This window comes from Myxocyprinus asiaticus, chromosome 14 (assembly GCF_019703515.2).
Source record: "Myxocyprinus asiaticus isolate MX2 ecotype Aquarium Trade chromosome 14, UBuf_Myxa_2, whole genome shotgun sequence".
Taxonomy (NCBI): Eukaryota; Metazoa; Chordata; class Actinopteri; order Cypriniformes; family Catostomidae; genus Myxocyprinus; species Myxocyprinus asiaticus.
Genome location: NC_059357.1, coordinates 17709551 through 17727571, shown reverse-complemented (window position 1 = coordinate 17727571; position 18021 = coordinate 17709551). Strand labels below are relative to the sequence as shown.

At 37.7% G+C, this 18021-nt stretch overlaps 1 protein-coding gene across 9 annotated transcripts in view; it reads left to right on the top strand.

The window, feature by feature from the left end:
• LOC127452044 (RNA binding protein fox-1 homolog 1-like) overlaps positions 1-18021 on the top strand; it is a 408281-nt gene that overhangs the window by 332483 nt on the left and 57777 nt on the right. For all 9 annotated transcript variants that reach the window (XM_051717187.1, XM_051717189.1, XM_051717184.1 and 6 more), the window contains one exon: positions 10154-10396. In XM_051717187.1, the coding sequence (XP_051573147.1) occupies positions 10154-10396 (243 nt within the window). The remainder of the gene's footprint in view (positions 1-10153; positions 10397-18021) is intronic.

Below are 18021 nucleotides of genomic sequence, written 5' to 3'. Positions count from 1 at the left end.
CATGTGTGTATGTGCGTGTGTGTATGTGTGAGTGAGAGAGAGAGAGAGAGAGAGAGAGAGAGAGACTGCGCTTTGAAGAAAGAGGGAGCCCCCTTTAGCACTCTTTTTCAGGCTGCCTTATCAGCAGCTGTTTTGCTTTCTATCTCTGTTTTCACACATTGTGCTCTCTCTTTCTCTTTCTCTCTCCTGTCCATTATCAGGCTCCATTTCAGGTTGGTGGCTAAACTTAAATTTGGTAGCCACAATAATTTAAATGAGCCGGATTCCATCATCCACCCTGCTTTAACCTGCAAGACTAAGAGAGAGAGAGATAGAGAGAGAGTTGATCTGCTTTTCGAACAGTTAATTTGACTGCATGATACTCCAACATTTCCAGAACATACAGAACATGCCAACACGTTTCAAACTCGTTTAAAGATATACCTGTCTTTTTCTCATTTTAAAAGCATTAGCATGTGGGTTAACTAGTTACTGTGAGCTACATCTCTTAATGCATGTGTCCTGCATGCCCCTGTGTGCAATATATAGTACAACTTTTACTCGCCTACGAAGTGAGAGAGGAGCAGCCTCTATGTTGTGTGCGAAATTATACTTGCCAAGTGTCATAAAAAGCAAACAAAGCTGTTTTTTATAGCCCTGTCTGTTTTGTAAGGGTTTGCCTGGAAGCCGAGCGCAGTTAAGCGATGAATCCAGTGCACTGCCACGTAAAACATATATTTCAGTCCACCAAATGTGGTTCTCGTTAGGGAGGAGGCCAAAGCATTTTGCTAAGCCTGACTGTCTGCCATCCCCTCTTTTTTTTTCCCAGTGTTTGCCAACAAGGGCCTCCAAAATCTCGCAATGGCTCCAGGACTATAATGACCACAAATATAGAGCTCCCGGCAGACTTCCACAGTCAGGGGCTTCCCAAGCCGCAAGCCCCTCCACCACTAACTCCCCCCCCCCCCCCACCCACTTTAGTGTCTTTGACACTTGCGCATAAAGATTTGAGCACTCCTGACCAAATAATTGTCTAATTATGGCATGGTGTGCCCGCTCTTGAATATCAATGTGGTACGCAAAGTGCTGATGGTGTTAATGGGAAACAGCATGATGTGTGTAACATCTGCTTAAGGAACAGCAGGGATTTTTTTACAAGGCCCCGTTTACAGAGTAGCAAGTTGCCGTTTCCCTCCTGGCTCTCCTCTCTCATTCAACTTACTGACGGATCGAGCCGTGGATGTATTACAATGTGTTTGTCCATATGCTTTGGATGTAGGGGGTGTTTCTGTGTAGCGTGGCATTGTGGTCAGAGGAGAGATTGGGGTGGGAGTGTGTATGTAGTTGTAGAGGTAAGAGAGAATGGTCTGTGCAGTTGGCCTGTGTCAAAGTGAGTTCTCGACAGACCCGAAAGGTTCTGGGATCTCTCTGCCTATATCTTACTACGGTGTTAAGCATAGGATGTAGAATGATGTGTGTGTGTGTGATTGTGTCATAAAGTGTTTCTTCTTGTAGTAAAGGAAAGTCACAAATGAGATCTCTTTAATATCTCAGTAGCACCGGTCCTGGGGGGGGGGGTGTTTCACCATCAGTCCAGGGGGTGGAGTGCCCATTGATTGTTTTGCTGTCAGTCAGGGCAGGGACATCAGACATTTCTGGGGTGCTCAAGGCAAATATAGCCCCCCCTTAGACTGGCCATGTATTTTAGTCAGCAAGTAGATGATACTGAGTAAATGGAGACCTTTGCTTAAAGTATATAATTTCTTCACCACTAGCATCACTAAATGGAATTTCAAAAATAATTATTAAACAGGTTTCCCAACACCCGCACCCCTTCCATTGGTGGACAAAAAGATGCCCTGCTCTCATTTTCCAAGAGACCAAAATCTGCAGTCAAAATTCAGAGATTTTGATATCAACTGGTGTGGTGGTGGCGTAGTGGGCTAAAGCACATAGGTGGTATCCCCACAGCCACCACCATTGTGTCCTTGAGCAAGGCACTTAACTCCAGGTTGCTCCAGGGGGATTGTCCCTGTAATAAATGCACTGTAAGTCGCATTGGATAAAAGCATCTGCTAAATGCATAAATGTAAATGTAGAATGTAACTTCTCATCAAATTCCTTCAAGGCCACATTTTTATTAATAAATCTAATACTTACTGAATATCAATAATTGTCAATTGTCAGCAACCTCTGAGGAATAAAATGTTCCTCTCCATTCTACCATGAAAAAAACACCGTCAAGGCCACATCCACACTTCTACGTTTTTGTTTGAAAATGCATTGATTTTTGTAAGTTTCCAGCCTCACAACCAAACTACAACTGCTTTCGAAGACTTTTGAAATCACTCTCCATAGCTGCATACTTTGGAGAACAATGATATATAGGAAACTTAAAACAGTGTTTTCAACCGAAAATAGATTAGTGTGGACGTGGCCTAAGTTGCACAGAACCCTAACAAGTAGAAACAACCACCATGCTCTAAATGGACAGTCTGTACATCAAATCCCATAAGCCTTTAAACTTCTCCATTATCTATGCTGCCGTGCATCACACGACCCAAGCTTGTTGTGTGTGTTTGCATTCTGCTAATCTGTCATTGTTTATTGATAGCAAGTGCTAATTTAGCTGGCTTTTCTGTCTCTCGGGCGCAGCATGCAAAGTGGTGGTTTAGCGTTGATTTGGTGTGTGCCCTGGGTGCGGTGTAAGCAGGGTGGAGACACGTCTCCATGCATAAGTGGATAATCTGGGTGCTGGGAGGTGGATGAATTGTTCTTGATCAAATAAGAAAGCTCTTCCTGAGATAAAGTTCTAATGTGTGTTGTGTACGGAATGCATTTGTCCATGGGTGTGCTTGTTCATTTGTTGTCGGTCCGGTGCATGCTAGCACTGTAATTTAATTGGCCCAGCTGTCTTTGTGAACATGAGTTTGAACACTTCACTAATGGCCTAACAGAGGGCATGACTGACATCGGCTGTACCGTCTTGTGTGTGTGGAGCTCATAGAGTATTACACATCTTCCTTTAGGACAGTGCTTTTAAACTGGTGGGTGGCGACCCAAAAATGGGCCGGAGGTCTGTTTTGATTGGGTTGCGTGCAGCAGTATTAAAACAATGCTAAATGCGTATAATTAAATTCAGCTAACTAAATAATCGAGCATTGTTAGGATAGCATCATAAATACAGATGCAGCCTTTGAGAATGTGCGTCAAAGGGAAACAGATCCTACAATTACGCGTGGTGTGACATGACATTAGGCGGTACAAGAGAAACATGATCAGTAGAGGGCAGTCGTGTTTCATTCTTTGAGCAAGCACCAATCGCTAATAAGTTCATTTCTCAAACGGGAACATATACAGTAGTAGCCAGTATCACTGAAAGCCACAGCAAGCTATTTTTATCAGCAATGGCAATAAACTATAGTATTGTTGACTTTATATATATTATATACAGCATATATACTATATATATATATATATATATATATATATATATATATATATATATACACACACACAAAAAGACGCAAATTGTGAACGGGAAAAAATATGCAGAAAAATTTTTATGCCGTTTTATACAAAATGATAATAATATTTTGATGAGGAGGAGGGCGTGGCCAGGCCGTGAGGGTGCACAGCCAGTGCCGAGTCGGCTGATCAATAGGAGAGTGAGATAAAGGGGAGCCGGAGACACCATTTCGAGAGAGAGAGACGCACGTGGCCTCTGTGTGTGTCTTATGTTTTAAGTTGTTTTAAGTTGAGTTTGTCATTAAAGTTTACGTTGACTGTTCTGCCGGTTCCCGCCTCCTCCTTGCCCATCCCGTACCTGTTACATTGTTGCCGAAACCCAGGAAGGAGGAGGGATGCACTGTCGTGGAGTCCTTGCCGCTGCCGTCCGCCAGGGGAGGAGCCGCGTCCGTCCGCCAGGAGTCGGAGGAACCGCTGCCATCCGCCAGGAAGGGGATGAGCCATTCCATCCGCCAGGGGTCGGAGGACTCGCTGCTGTCCGCCCAGGGAGGAGTGGCTGTTGTCCGCCAGAGGACAGAGGAGCAGTTGAGGGCCAGGCGACAGCGTGTCTGGGGACTGGCGAGCAAGTTTTCCTCTCTCTCTCTCTCTCTCTCTCTCTCTCTCTGAGTGTGTCTCCCACTCGCCCTCTCCCCTCTCCCTCCCCTCGCCTCTCCCCCAGGTTCCCAGGAGGCGGGGTGGACCACCGGCTGGCGGAACAGCCGGAAGGGCAGCGTCTCGCCTCCAGAGATGTGGGGGGAGTAGGTCAGTTCGGATGGCGCCCCGGCTTGAATCGGGCAGGGGAGGAATGTGACGAGGAGGAGGGTGTGGCCGGGCCGTGAGGGTGCAATAAAAAAATATAATTTAAAAATTATATAAAAAACTTAAAAAAAAAAAAACAAGACAAATTTTCAGTAGCTACTGCCCTGCAACAGTTAAGATGTGCATTTGATTCAGTAGGCACATTTTTTTGTAATTTAGTTTGATTCTGAACGGTACCTTCCAAAAAATAAAGAAAACTAACTACACAGACAAGATAAAATATGCTTTTTTAAAAATATTTCTATAACCAATTATCTGGAATTTCGGCTCCGGCTTGCATTCACACAGAAGGCTCTTCGGCAATTATGCCGGGAATATCTCGGGAACAAAGCCCAGTGTGAATGAGGTTTTAAATTGAGAGACTAAGGGACAGGGAGTAAGCAGCGCTGCCCAAGAATGCGCACATTAGCTTTCCAGGGGGTCTCCTCTTGTATTCAGGAGATCTGCGGTCCATTCCACCCCCTCCTAGACCCTCCCCCCAATGCCAAGCCAGTTCCAAGTTGAATCTCACAAAGGGAAAAAACATCTGAGACAAAAGAATCATGAATGGGGTTAGTTGTTGCACACTTCAGAAGAGATAAGAGACACTCTCAGACCTTGTTTCTTTTTAGGAAAATAAGGGGAACTGACCATTTCTTTACACCATATACTGTCTGTATGCTGTTTGAGGTTTAAATAAACCATTTGAGTCAGGGAACAAGTAACCACATAAACAGTTACACTTTATGCCTTCATCAATGTGTGTAAAAAAAAAAAAAAAAAAGGCAAATTATAACACTAAAGAATATGGATTGTAAAAAATAATAATAATAAAAATAAAAATGCATAGACTTACAGTTCCACTCTAAATTCTTTGCATTTTACACATAAAAATGTATATAGCAAAGGATTTTCCTTGGAAGCTACTTTCTCACTTCTCGTAACAGCAAGAATTTGTTCTGAAGTACAATTTTGTGAAACTCAGAACCCAGTGAATTTAATTTTTTTCAGGTCATTTTTATTTGAAAGTATAGCGCTTTTCACAACACATTGTTTTAGTGTTTTAAAGTCCTCATTGTGCAGTTTTAAATAAATAAAACGACTGAAAATCATGCCTTGAAAAATATTGTCAACTCATAGCATGAGTATAATGCCAATAGCCTATTAGTTGTCTAAGTGTAGTGCAAGTCTTGTTTTATGTGAGTAAACTGAGTAGGTGTTGGTGGGTAATGTTTAAAAAGGATTGCCTATGAACTGTAAGATTAATGGTGCTCACAGTGACAAATAGCTCACTGTTCATTCAGCACTCTGAATTCATGTCATTTTTATTTGTATAGTGCAAGGTTATTCAATTAAAGTTTCAAGAGGTCCGCTCTCTACATTTCCTTCCCAGCAAATGTCCGGAAAATAACAACTTGCACGGTGTCAGTAGTCAGTATGGCTTTGAAATTATTATTATTATATTTTTTTTATTTTTATTATTTATTTATTTATTTATTTGAATAGTTATTAAAATTTTCCACATTGGCAGCAATAGTACTTTGTAAAAGAAAAAAAATTAAACAGTCAAAATAGTCTCTTCAAAGCAGAGTTGAGGACACTGGCCCAGAGACAAATCCAAAGCACTGGGGTTTGAGGGATCTTTTCTACCAAAAGATTATGCTAATATATTTCATAGAGTTCATTAGTCGTGGGCACTTGGATATTAATATTACAAGATAAGATCAACATTTGTTTTCAAGCTGGGAGATCTCAGTCTAGTTTTTGTGTTCGAATATTTTTACATTCTGAATATTTATTTGTATTATTTTTACATTCAGATACCAATGTATGGGACATAGGAGTACTTTTGACTGGGAACATGTAGGTTACTGTATGGGTGTTCAGGGGTAACCCTGAGAGAAAAGTTTGAAAATGTAAAAGTCTGAATGGGCCATTTTTATATTTTCCTAAAGTGAGAATCTAATAACAATAAACTAACAATTTACATCTTAAAAATACTGTTTGCTTAAGTATAAACGGGCTGACTATGAAATAATGGGAGCATTCTCATCAAAAGTAGAGAACTCTGCTAGCCAGGCTAACTAATCATTTCTATTAATTATAACTAATAATCAGAGATGATGACATCGCCTGGATCTCTACGTAGCCTTATCAGGATTTATGCAACGCCGTGTGTATATGTCAAGGGAGAGAGGCAACACGAACGGAGCAGGAATGAAGCATGTTCGGCACTTCAGAAAAAAATGATATAGCGCTTAAGGGCAACCGTTGTCATTATCTCGTGGTCCGGATGGAACCAAGCTGGAGTCCGGACTCGGACCGTGGTCCACTAATAGGTGACCGCTGGTATAGCACCCTTAAAATACTAATTGTTTCAAAGGCAGTTTTACACAGTTTTATCATGCTCCGGTTTAGGAAGTTCAGATTATTGTAATAATATATACCTGTTATAAATAGTCATTGTTGTAAATAAAATATTTTCGCAAACATTTACATGATCATGTTCCTAAGTTTAGAAACGATTTGAGTGATCCTGTGATTCTTGTAACATAAGTGTTACATTATTTGAATTTATTTTATTTGTATTGTAATTTTTATTTTATTTCTATTTGTATAGACCACACGCATACAAGCACTGTACTATTTGAAGACAGTAAAATAAAAGAAAATGAGGCCCGTTTTCTGTATTATTGGCTGTAACTAATGACCAAACAATTTTTTAAAAATAAATTAAAGACACAATTGTTAGAAAAGCTTATATCTACTGGAAAGTGATCAGAAATGTATTTTCATGGAATATGATACTACAGTTACTACATTCCAGTATGTCCACCCTGACGCTCAACCACAGCTGGAAGAACTTTAAACAGTCTATACTTGTTGCATGCCGTTTCTGTAAGTTCTTCAAACCAGAATTTATTAATGGCAGCAATTAAGTCAGACTTAGTAGTTGACTTTGCTTCCTTCTGAATAAAGTCCTTCAGAGCATGCCACACCATTTCAATGGGATTCATATCAGGGGATTTTGCTGGAGTCTTAACCCAGTTTATACCCTCTGCAGCAATAACTCGGTCTGCTTTGGGTCATTGTCCTGTAAGAAATGGTGGTGAACTCCGAAGTTTTCCATAATGTATGGAGCGCCAGTTTCTTTTATAATAGCATCTTCAAAGAAAGTCAGATGCACTTCACTTGTCCATCCCTTCGAAGATTGCAATAGGTCCTTGTCCCAGTCTGGATATTGCTGTTTCTTGCAGAGAATGCCAATGCGTACAAATAACTTGACTTTGGATACATGGCTATGACCCTCCTCCAAAATGTGTGATACATGTGAAGTACATGATTTGTTAAATACATGAATAGACACAAAGGGATATTGATGGGGATATATTGTATGTCAACACACAAGATGAAGAATGTTTGCATAGTTATGCAAACAATTTGCTAATCCCTTCATATCCTGACTTTGCAAGAAGGTTGTTTTTGTGTCTGTGCTTGCAGACGAAAGACAATAATGTGTTCATCAATTTATTTTTGTTTTCGATATGACTTTAAATAGTTGTCGACGTTTAGTGAAATAGTTCTCACTTATGCCAAGCAGGGTTGGGGAGTAACGAAATACATGTAACGGGATTACATATTTAAAATACAAAATATAAGTATAAACTGTATTCCACTATAGTTACAATTTAAATAATTGGTAATTCGAATACAGTTACATTCAAAAAGTATTTTGATTACTGAAGAGATTACTTTGCATTTTATTGTCATTTGTTTCATTTAATATTTAGTCCTTTCAGATGGAAAACATTTATACATTTAAATGATGCGATCCAAAGTGCATTTGAACAGCGGTGAAACACTTTCTTATGATGTGTTACATTCATACGAGCAGACAGAGAAGTAAGTTTGGAGCAGAAGAAATAGAAATAAACCTTGTGTAAATTGTCAGCTTTATGCTAAGCTAAAATGCTATTTCTAGCCATTTTACATGCACGTTACCAGGCACAATCATATTTGTTTATCAAGAATATTCACGTTGGATCATAATTTATATTTTTCTTGTAAGACTTTTGATATTAGGGCAAAAATCGTATTCTTGATAATAATTTTTGTATTGTTTTCCTGTAAAAATATCTAAAAATCCTTAAAACAAGATCAGTTTGATTAATCTTGTTTTATAAACAACACTGCATAAGATATTTATGTTTTTCAGAGAATGTATTTTTAACATGTGTATTTTGTCTTACTGTACTGGCAGAGTTTTTATAGTCAAAACAGTGAAATAATCTGCCAGCGCTGAAGAAGTAATCCAAAGTATTTAGAATACGTTACTGACCTTGAGTAATCTAACGGAATATGTTACAAATTACATTTTACAGCATGCATTCTGTAATCTGTAGTGGAATACATTTCAAAAGTAACCCTCCCAACCCTGATGCCAAGCATTGCTTTCAACAGTGCAGGGAAATAATGCTATGGGTGTTGCTACTTTTAGAAAATAAACTCCCTTAAAGCACACTTTCTACACTGTCAAATTTAATTAATTTGTTTAACAATACCCAAAGTGTGCATCACAGAAGAATTGTGTCATTTTTTAATTTGTTTTCTGAAGGATCATTAACATGCCCACCACATCGTATATTATTATTTAGCCTATTTTTATGAAGTACGCATTTGAATTTCTTAAAAAAAAAAAAAATGTTAAAACATAAAATCGAGTACATTTTAACAAATTCTAATTAATAAAACATTAATATATTTAAGTTCAGTTAATTTAATTTTGTTAAAAATTACTCAACCTTATTTTAAAATATGTGCCCACTTCAAATTACCAAATGAAAAGGCAGCAAAATGGTTAGGACAACTACTTGATAATTATTGCAGTTCTAAGAATGGATGATAATAACTTGTTAATAGCTCATCAGTCTCCATAAAAGCAACAAGCAACATTACGCTGTACAAGTTACAGTGTCTGACCTGCCTATGTGGAAAAAATAAAATATTATAACACAGGTTTACTTTGCCAAGCACAACAAAAAGGTCAGTATTTGCGTAAAATTAAATATTGATGTCCTCCATTTCAAAATACGTTGTCCTATATTGTTTACTTAATTTGCTTAGATTTTCTGAAATATTCAACTGATCCTCCACACGCATGATTACTGCAGCTGTCAAGCACCTCTTTTATTCACGTTAGCTACAATAACTAGTTCTGCCAACCAGGTTAAAACAGTGCACATGAGAAATACTGTAACGCACCCACAAGATAACGTCGGACTCCCATGTGCCACATGGTGAATATTGGGAGAAGCATAACAAATTAATTTAAATTCTGAGAAGCCCGCCTGAGTGGTGCTGTGTGAGTTCAAGTGATGGATTTCATGACAGCGCATGAAAAAACATGCATTCTCAAAGGCCGCATCTGTAGGCTTATCAGCTTTCAAAAGGGATGAGAAAAATTTCCTGTATCTTCTATTAAATACATTAAAGGCTGTGCGCCCAATCAAACGCAAATTCATTTGCCACTTGGTAGAAGCTATTAGACAGATGCTAACATGGACAGATAGCGTGACATGCCTTCATCCTTAAAAACCATGAACAAATCTATGCAAGGTAAAATGAAAATGTGACCCAGACTATGTTAAATACATATTCACTTGTAGTGAGCATAAGCTTGGTTTGTGCTGACCAAAATGTGTTTTGTGCTGTTAACTGTGCGCTGGCGAAAGCATGAAACTACTGTACGATAAACGTTTAGCACTGAGTTGGGTCACCACTTGATGTGCAATGTAAAATCTGGATCCTGAAGCAAAACCAGTTGATAACCATGGCACTAACATGTTGCTGTTTTCTCTCTGTTTTTCAGGGTAATCAGGACGCCCCAGCACCCCCAGAAACCATGGCCCAGCCTTACCCATCAGCCCAGTTCGCTCCCCCTCAGAACGGCATTCCTGCTGAGTACACAACGTCCCACCCCCACCCGACTCCAGACTACCCGGGTCAGACCCCCGTGGCAGAGCATACGCTGAACATGTACCCCCCTGCGCAGACGCACAGTGAGCCCAGCGGGTCAGACCCCAGCGTACAGGCAGTCTCCGGCACAGCCACAGTAAGCACTGCTCTCTGTTGCTCTTTTCAGTAAGCAAGCTGCCTATTGAGGAAGTATTTTAAAGGGATAGTTCACCCTAAAATGAAAATTCAGTCATCATTTACTCACCATTATGTTGTTTCTACAATGGATCACAAAAGGAGATGTTTATCTATAAAATATATAAAAGTGAAGGGTTACTAAAGCTAACATTCTGCCATCTCTTGTGTTCCAACAAAGAAATAAAGTCATACAGATTTAGAACTACTGTATATGAGGGTACTGTAAGTAAATAATGGCAACATTTTTATTTTGCATCCAAAATCTTGGGTTAGTATCATTAAAGAAAATGATTACTCAGACGAAAATCAGCAGTGAATATTTTTTTTATTTTTTTTTATTATGATATATTTTTTTGTTATCTAAAATAAAAATAAAAATAGCAATACAAAAATTAAAACTAAACTGAAACTATAAATGTGCACTACAAAACGAACAAAAGGAGAAAAAGAACTGGCGAGCGGTCATCTGATTGACATGTGAAAACAACCAATCACAGTTTGCCTTCATAAGTGATGTTTAAAGGCACGTAAATTTGGGGGAGGGGCTCTGGATGACACCAAAATGAACCAGCATGCTAGAAAGCGATTGCCGTCTCAGAAACATTGCAAAAGACAGCACAAAATAAATATTCCATTCCATGAACTTCGAAAACATTGACAAATAAGTAACTAGTTGTTCTCTGGTGCGGGCCATTTGATACAAGACCTGTGTGATTCCAGTCCATGCTTCTAATACAGTAAATGCTGAGGATATATCAGTGCAGTTATGACTGAATGTATCGACACTGGAACACTTATAGCACATTTTATTCATGTCAGCAAGTGCTGCAGTATACTGTATTGTTGTGAATTAAAAAACAAACAAAAAAAAACAATACATTTTGAGCATGAATGGCTTCTGATCAAGTGTTATCACATGCAGGCTAACACTTTACAATAAGGTTATACTTGTTAACATTAGTAAATGCATCATAAACAAACAAAAAACATAATAAGGTTCCTTTTGTTAACATTGGTTAACGCATTAGGTATCATGAACTAACAATGAACAATATATTTTACAGCATTTATTCATCTTATTTAATGTTAACTTATAAAAATACAATTGTTCATTGTTTGTTCATGTTAGTTCATACTGCATTAACTAATGGTAACGTATACAACTTTCAATTTTAAAAATGTATTGGTATATGCTGAAATTAACGTTGGCCAGTACCAAATTCCAATGCTGTAAAATAACTAATGTTAACAAATGGAACCTTATTATAAAGTGTTACCATTTTTTATAGCTTTTATAAATCTTGGTTACTGGTGATTTATAAATCTACAATTATTCATTCTAGTTTACTTTAGTTCATAATGCATTCATGTTTACATGTACCATATATTAACATATACTTTAATGTTAGTTTATAACTAATGTAGTTAACTAATGTTAACAAATGCAACCTTATTGTAAAGTGTTACAGATATTTTGTGGTGTTATAATGATGAAAACTAAAACTATACTAAGACTAAATAAAAACTAAAAAGAGACATTTTAAAAAAATAAAAACGAAATAAAAAGGATTTACGCGCCATTAAAAGTAACTAAAACTAAGCTAAAATAGAAATCCAAAACACAAAACGAAATAAAAATAAAAACTAATGAAATTTTCAAAACTGTAATAACCCTATGTGGCACGCAAATTTGCTGCTGATGTAAAATGTTCCAAATCAGTCACATATGAGGTTCCATGACGGTAAGGATGCTGCCTTTAGAAGGCATATGTCTATGTATGCAGTAGACAGCAAGGCAGCTCACTAGGTTTCGGAAGAGAGCTTATTTTTCCCTGTCTATCTCTCTCTCTTACTCTTCATGATAGCATTGCTTGTCACAATTCAGTTTTTTTGGGATTGCGTGGTGGATTGAGGTGCCCTCCGTGATCTGCCCTCCTAGGGCATTAGTGCTGTAGCGCGCCTTAATATTTTATGTTTTAGGGCATTTCCATGAATAATTGACCATCGTTGTGTTATTTCACCAACTCGCTGATTTTAGGCTGGTGATGTTGGTTAGTCTGTTGTGGTTTCAAAAAAAAAAAAAAGTGTAGTTTTCAGTGTAGTTCTGCATAGCAACATAAATTCGTGGTAGAATTTGGTTTATTAAAGGGATAGTTCACCCAGTATTGAAAACTCAGCCGTTGTTCACTCACCCCTGTGTTGTTATAAACCCATATGAATTTCTTTCTTTTTTAACTCAAAGGAAGAAATTGTGAAAAAATTTTGTGCTCAGTGATGTCATACAAAGGCAGTTTATGGTGATCACTGAGTTTTCGCTTCCTTTAAGGTAATAGTTCACCCAAAAATTAAACTTCTGTCATTCTTTTTGTCATTGTTATTCTGTCAAATAACAGCATACTGATTTGAAACAACATGAGGGTGAGTAAATAATAACAGAATTTTCATTTTAGGGTGAACTACCCCTTTAAAACCCTTTTGAAAGTGCAAAATGCTTTCACATTAATTTTGAAAGGATAAACGCCTTTAATACCAGGTAATTAGACTATTTGTTTAACAAAAAGAAATGTTTAAATTGTGGCAGTGATTTTATTTTGAGGGAAAATGTGAGCTTTCTTGCAGACAGTGGGAAGATTTTCATTGCCTATACTACCTTAGTGTTAAAATTTATTTTTTAGTGCCAGAGCAAAAGTGAACGAAGTCACATCTGGAAAAGCCATCATTTTCCCCCCTGCCTCTCTCCTTCTCCCTTTCCCTCTCTCTATCACTTTCCAAGCCTAGTGTTATGGAGAGAAAGCAAAACTTTACAGACGTCCAAAGCTATGACCTCATCTGGCTGGAGCTGTTTTTAGAACAAAGTCATTCCACACAAGTGATCTTTCAACTGCAAACAAAAGAGGCCTAAACTCTAATACTACCTTCGTGTGGATATTTTCATTGGGAAGAGTCCACTAAGATTGAAGTCGCACGCTGATAGCATTGTTTATTTGTACCCGCCGTCTATGTTGTTTCAGCACCTGAGCTGCTAAAGGAATGATGCAAATCAGGTAACATCCCAAACACAGCCAAAGAATCTTTGCTGAACGCAACTTGCACAGCGTGCACAGATTGGTTCTGAGTGCTAGGGTCTGGATGATGCATAAGACTATCATGATCCTGCATACTTTGGTGGGACTGTACAGCATCAATCCTCCACTGCACCTGTATCAGCTCTTTCAAATCCCAAGTGTACTTAACTGCACTGTACGTCTAGATATATGCACAGATGTAATGCTCTTCTCTATCATTTGATAATTTTATGAATTACTGCTGCCCAGAAAATGTACACAAAATATATATATATATATATATATATATATATATATATATATATATATATATATATATAGTACTGTGCAAATGGCACATAAGATGCTTCACAAAAGCATGTGTCTTAAGATGGTTATTTATATCTTCAGCTTTAGTGTGTCAATAGTAAATATAGACTCCCAAACCTTTGCAAATAGAAAAGATTAGAATAGAAGAACAGGGAGCCCTGCAACAGATGTCATGGCCCCCACTAAGCCCCCCACTGAACATCGTGTCAGTCTGAGATTACATAAAGAGACAGAAGCAATTGAGACAGCCTAAGTAGATAGAAGAACTGTGCTGAATTCTCCAAGAAGCTTGGAACATCCTATCTGCCAACAACCAAGAAAAACTGTGTCCAGGTGTACCTAGGAGAATTGGTGCTGTTTTAAAGGCAAAGGTGGTCACATCAAATATTGATTTAGCTTGTTTTATTTTTACTGGACTTTGTATGACATTAAGTGATAAATGAAAACTATTTTTGTCATTATATTTGAAGACAACCTCACTATGCAAAATTTTTCATGAGTGCCTAAAACTTTTGCACAGTACTGTATACAGTATACATATATAAATTCTGTCTTCTAACTTTTTCCATGGGCAGTAATAGTGCAATGTTTATTGCGCCAGGCAAATAACGTTGACATTTGAGAATAAAATGCATCCACTGTATAATAAGCTTAATTTACACAGAAAGGAGACATGTTTGCACTAAAAAGAATGACATTGACTTACTTTAAACATGTATAGCACATTTCTTTACCCACACAGATAGTGCCTGGTTAAAATGGATTGTGGGCGGATAGTGAATAAGATTCAGGTTTATTTATTTATTTTACGAGAAATTTGTCCCTTTCTTTTAATTGTGTGGGTGATAACCAATCAGCTTTTAGAGTGACATTTTCAACAATAATAGATGATTCTCATAGCTGTTCGATGCCGAGAATTCCTGCCATGTTCTCAGTGGTCAGCGTGTGTGTGAGAGCTCATCTCCTCTTTGACACTCTTTTACTAATCTGTGTAGATGTCAACTCAGTGTGTCGTCTTGCTGCTCTGACTCCTGTCTCGCTTCATTGGCCCTCTTCTAGTGTTGGGTTTGAGTCCACCTTAGTCGAGTCCGAGTTGAGTCCGAGTCCAAAAGAGGCAGAGTCTGAGTTGAGTCCGGGTCTGAATGAATCTGTTCATGAATCTGAATTAAAATTGTAACAGTAAACTCAACATCAATATTTTAAGCTTATTTTAACTTTCACAAATAAGAAAACACAATTGTCAATATAAATGTAACAAAAACACCTCTATATTTTATGATTAGTATCCTGCTGAACAAACCTCAAAGTGGTTTCAGAATGAAAGCATATGCTTTAGGTGTATGAAGACAAAACTGTCCTTCAACACACTTCTTATTGCGTTCTGTTGACATTTCAATCATTTGTAGACTAAAGAATGTGAAAGCTGCATTAGTCATACAACCAAGGTTATTATGTTTCGAATTTTAATTTAGTTTTTATTTCTACTTCATTTTCAATTTGTCAATTCAGTTTAATTTAATTTTATTAAAATTATCCCTATCTAAAGAAATAATAGTGTATACTGAGATTTCTTTCTGAATCTTTTTTCTCTATCTGCTGACTGATTTGGGAAAATACATACACAGTAGAAATTAGCAGTCGCTGAGAAGTTAGAGTCTCACGATTTGACTGCAAATGCTACATCCAAAAACACTGTAAAAGCCCACTGATAACATTAGGGCCATGTCGTCACGGACATGATTTTCTAGTTAATCTGCGGGAAACCGCACAATGCAGGGCAGTTCTGTGTGCTGTTTGTATACGTAAATCCCTGATGCATCCATATGCGTCTCGCAGCTGCTGCTGCAGAAGATTAAAATAATTATAATAATTGATATCTGCTTGAGCGGCAGCCGCGTTGGTCTTCAATCAGTCTGAAATCTTTAAATACCAACCAAAGAAAATTTAATTGAGCTCTTCTTTAACCACAAAAACATGGAGAATAATAATTTTGAGTCATAAATTTAACAGAATTGTCCTTTAAAAATGTCAGAGATGTAGGCTAAAAAAAGACATGCATAAGTTACCTGGTGGTTTACAATAAATATTAAATAATTTTTTTGAATAAAAACGTCATAACCAACTAAATTCATCTCGTAACATGAAGTTTAGCTTCATGCACAAACTCTGTCATCAAATAATACATTTATTTTATAGTCTATAATTAAATTATAAACAAAACATTTTACTGCCCAAAATATCCTTATATTTTATTGTGCATGGTTGAATGTTGTGAATGGTGGACAAATGCTGTAAAAGAATGTATTTTAAGCAGCTCGTCAATGCTTTGAAAATAGATAATCAATAATAGATAGTTGCTGTTTATCTGTTTAGAGTTGCTGTCTGCTTTAGCAATAACGCTTTTTCCCCCGACTATTTCAAATGTTACACAGTTAATTCATCAAGCTATTACGGACCAATTCAAGCTGACAACACTGCGTGGACCACAAGAGACTACAGAAGCCTACATGTGTAGATAAATTACACCTAAAAAGACTTAATATCCAATATTAATACTATTTTTATGTATTTTTATTTTGATATGCGGTTTTTAGTAAACTGTGAGAGACATGATGTGGGTGACTTGACTTAATGAAGTTCTTGATTTTAAGTTTTTAACCACGATGAAACCGCAATGCGAGCACCGTCTTGGCTGCACAAACTCCACATGCAATTTTGCCAGTTGTCAGGTCCCGTGTCGTGTAAAACTGCCTTATTTAGTTTCTATTACATTGGATACATACCTGTCTTTATATTTTCGTCGTGCCATCCACCTCAGTAGTCGATGTTATACAATAGTCTCTGTAGTAACATTCAAGTGTATTGGTTGACTGATGAGTGTGCCTGTGCACATGCGTATGTGTGTGTGCGTGTGTTTGCTTAAACAGTGAAACAACTCTGGCTACGCCTACGACTTCAGGGGCTAATACAGCTGCATGCAGATAGAGATGTGTTCATTAATTTTTGTTTTGTTATTTTTTTTTTTTTTTCATTGCATCACAAATGTCATGGTCTTGGCTGGACTTGGAAAAAAAGTCCCAAAGGCTCAAGTCCGAGTAAAAATGCATCCGAGTCCATGACAAGTCCAAGTCCATTAAAATTGGACTCGTTACTTAGACTCGAGTCTGAGTCCAAACTCAAGTACCCCAACTCTACCCTCTTTCCCCATGTGCTCCCAAGAGACATGGCTCTAGATTACCCATCCTCATCGAAGGAGAGGGAGAGCTGCCTTTTCATAAGAGAGGGCTGATGGCAGCATGTTTAGAATGGACCATCTCGATAGTGTACCCACAAGAGGGCAGATGTCACACCAAATGGCCCAAGGCAGTCTATAATACCTGGAGAGAGGTATCTATTGGCATTCCCATACATGTCAATGGTAGTTGCTTAGCTGTACATGAGTAAATAATTTGAAATCTTTGCTCATTGAAACCACATAATTTTTCTAGCTAGTCACCTGATATGTAAATGTCATGTGACTAATTACTCTGGAGCCACAGGAAAATTACATCATGACAACACAACAGAATGTGCAAAGCCTTTCACTAGCGACTATCCTAAAATGTGACTTCAAAGGCAGCAGACGGAAAAATATAAGTCATCTACAAGTTGGCTTGTATAAAAACGGACAACTTTTACTCCCATAGATACAAATAAACTAACCAATGAATGATGATTTTGCAATTTAACCCCTAACCCAAACCTAAACCTAACCATAAAGTGTAAAACCTTACCAAACCCTAGATCTAACTGTGATTTTAATAGGAAAATCACTTTGTGTACCACGGAAGACAGAGAAACATTTCTTATATTAAATAAAGTGTTGGATAGGAGACTAGCTAGAATTTGATGCCTGTATTGTACCAATTTGATATTCTGTTCATTGATTGGTTTTGTCTCTATGGGAATAAAAGTTGCATCTTCCCTTAATCGACCCAAGTCGTACGATATTGTGCAATTTCGCAATTCCATTCAAATTATTACGGCTTGTCATGAGACAGTGTTGAGAAGTCTGTTTCATGCTTTCAACAATCCATCTACTTTAATATAATGAAATTTTCATGATTTACACGTTGCTTAAGAAAAAAAAATTCTGTCAGAATACACAATTATATTTTGAATTGCCGCCAACGGATAAAGTGTAGTTACGGCATCTACCAGCATGGGCAAA